General features: G+C 57.8%; 1 protein-coding gene across 1 annotated transcript in view; it reads left to right on the forward strand.

Annotated features, from left to right (window-relative positions):
- Positions 1-206, forward strand: part of EMH_0036720 (uncharacterized protein) — a gene marked incomplete at both ends in the record, with an annotated part of 4,982 nt that overhangs the window by 609 nt on the left and 4,167 nt on the right. Inside the window, one exon of the mRNA XM_013495116.1 lies at positions 1-204. Coding sequence (XP_013350570.1) covers positions 1-204 — 204 coding nt within the window. The remainder of the gene's footprint in view (positions 205-206) is intronic.

The following is a 206-nucleotide window of genomic DNA, read 5'->3' on the forward strand; positions in this document are numbered from 1 at the left end:
CTCCTGCTGCTGCTGCTGCTGCTGCTGCTGCTGCTGCTGCTGCGAGTGTATCTCAGCAGCAGACAGCAAACAAAGAAGAAGAAGCTCTTCTGGATCTCTTCACCCCGGCAGACTGCTGCTGTCGGTGCAGTTCTATCAGCAACAGCAGCAGCAGCAACAGCAGCAACAGCAGCAGCAGCAGCAGCAACAGCAGCAGCAGCAGCAGC

The sequence above is a fragment of the Eimeria mitis genome, genomic scaffold (genome assembly GCF_000499745.2).
Source record: "Eimeria mitis Houghton genomic scaffold, Emh_scaff1425, whole genome shotgun sequence".
Taxonomy (NCBI): Eukaryota; Apicomplexa; class Conoidasida; order Eucoccidiorida; family Eimeriidae; genus Eimeria; species Eimeria mitis.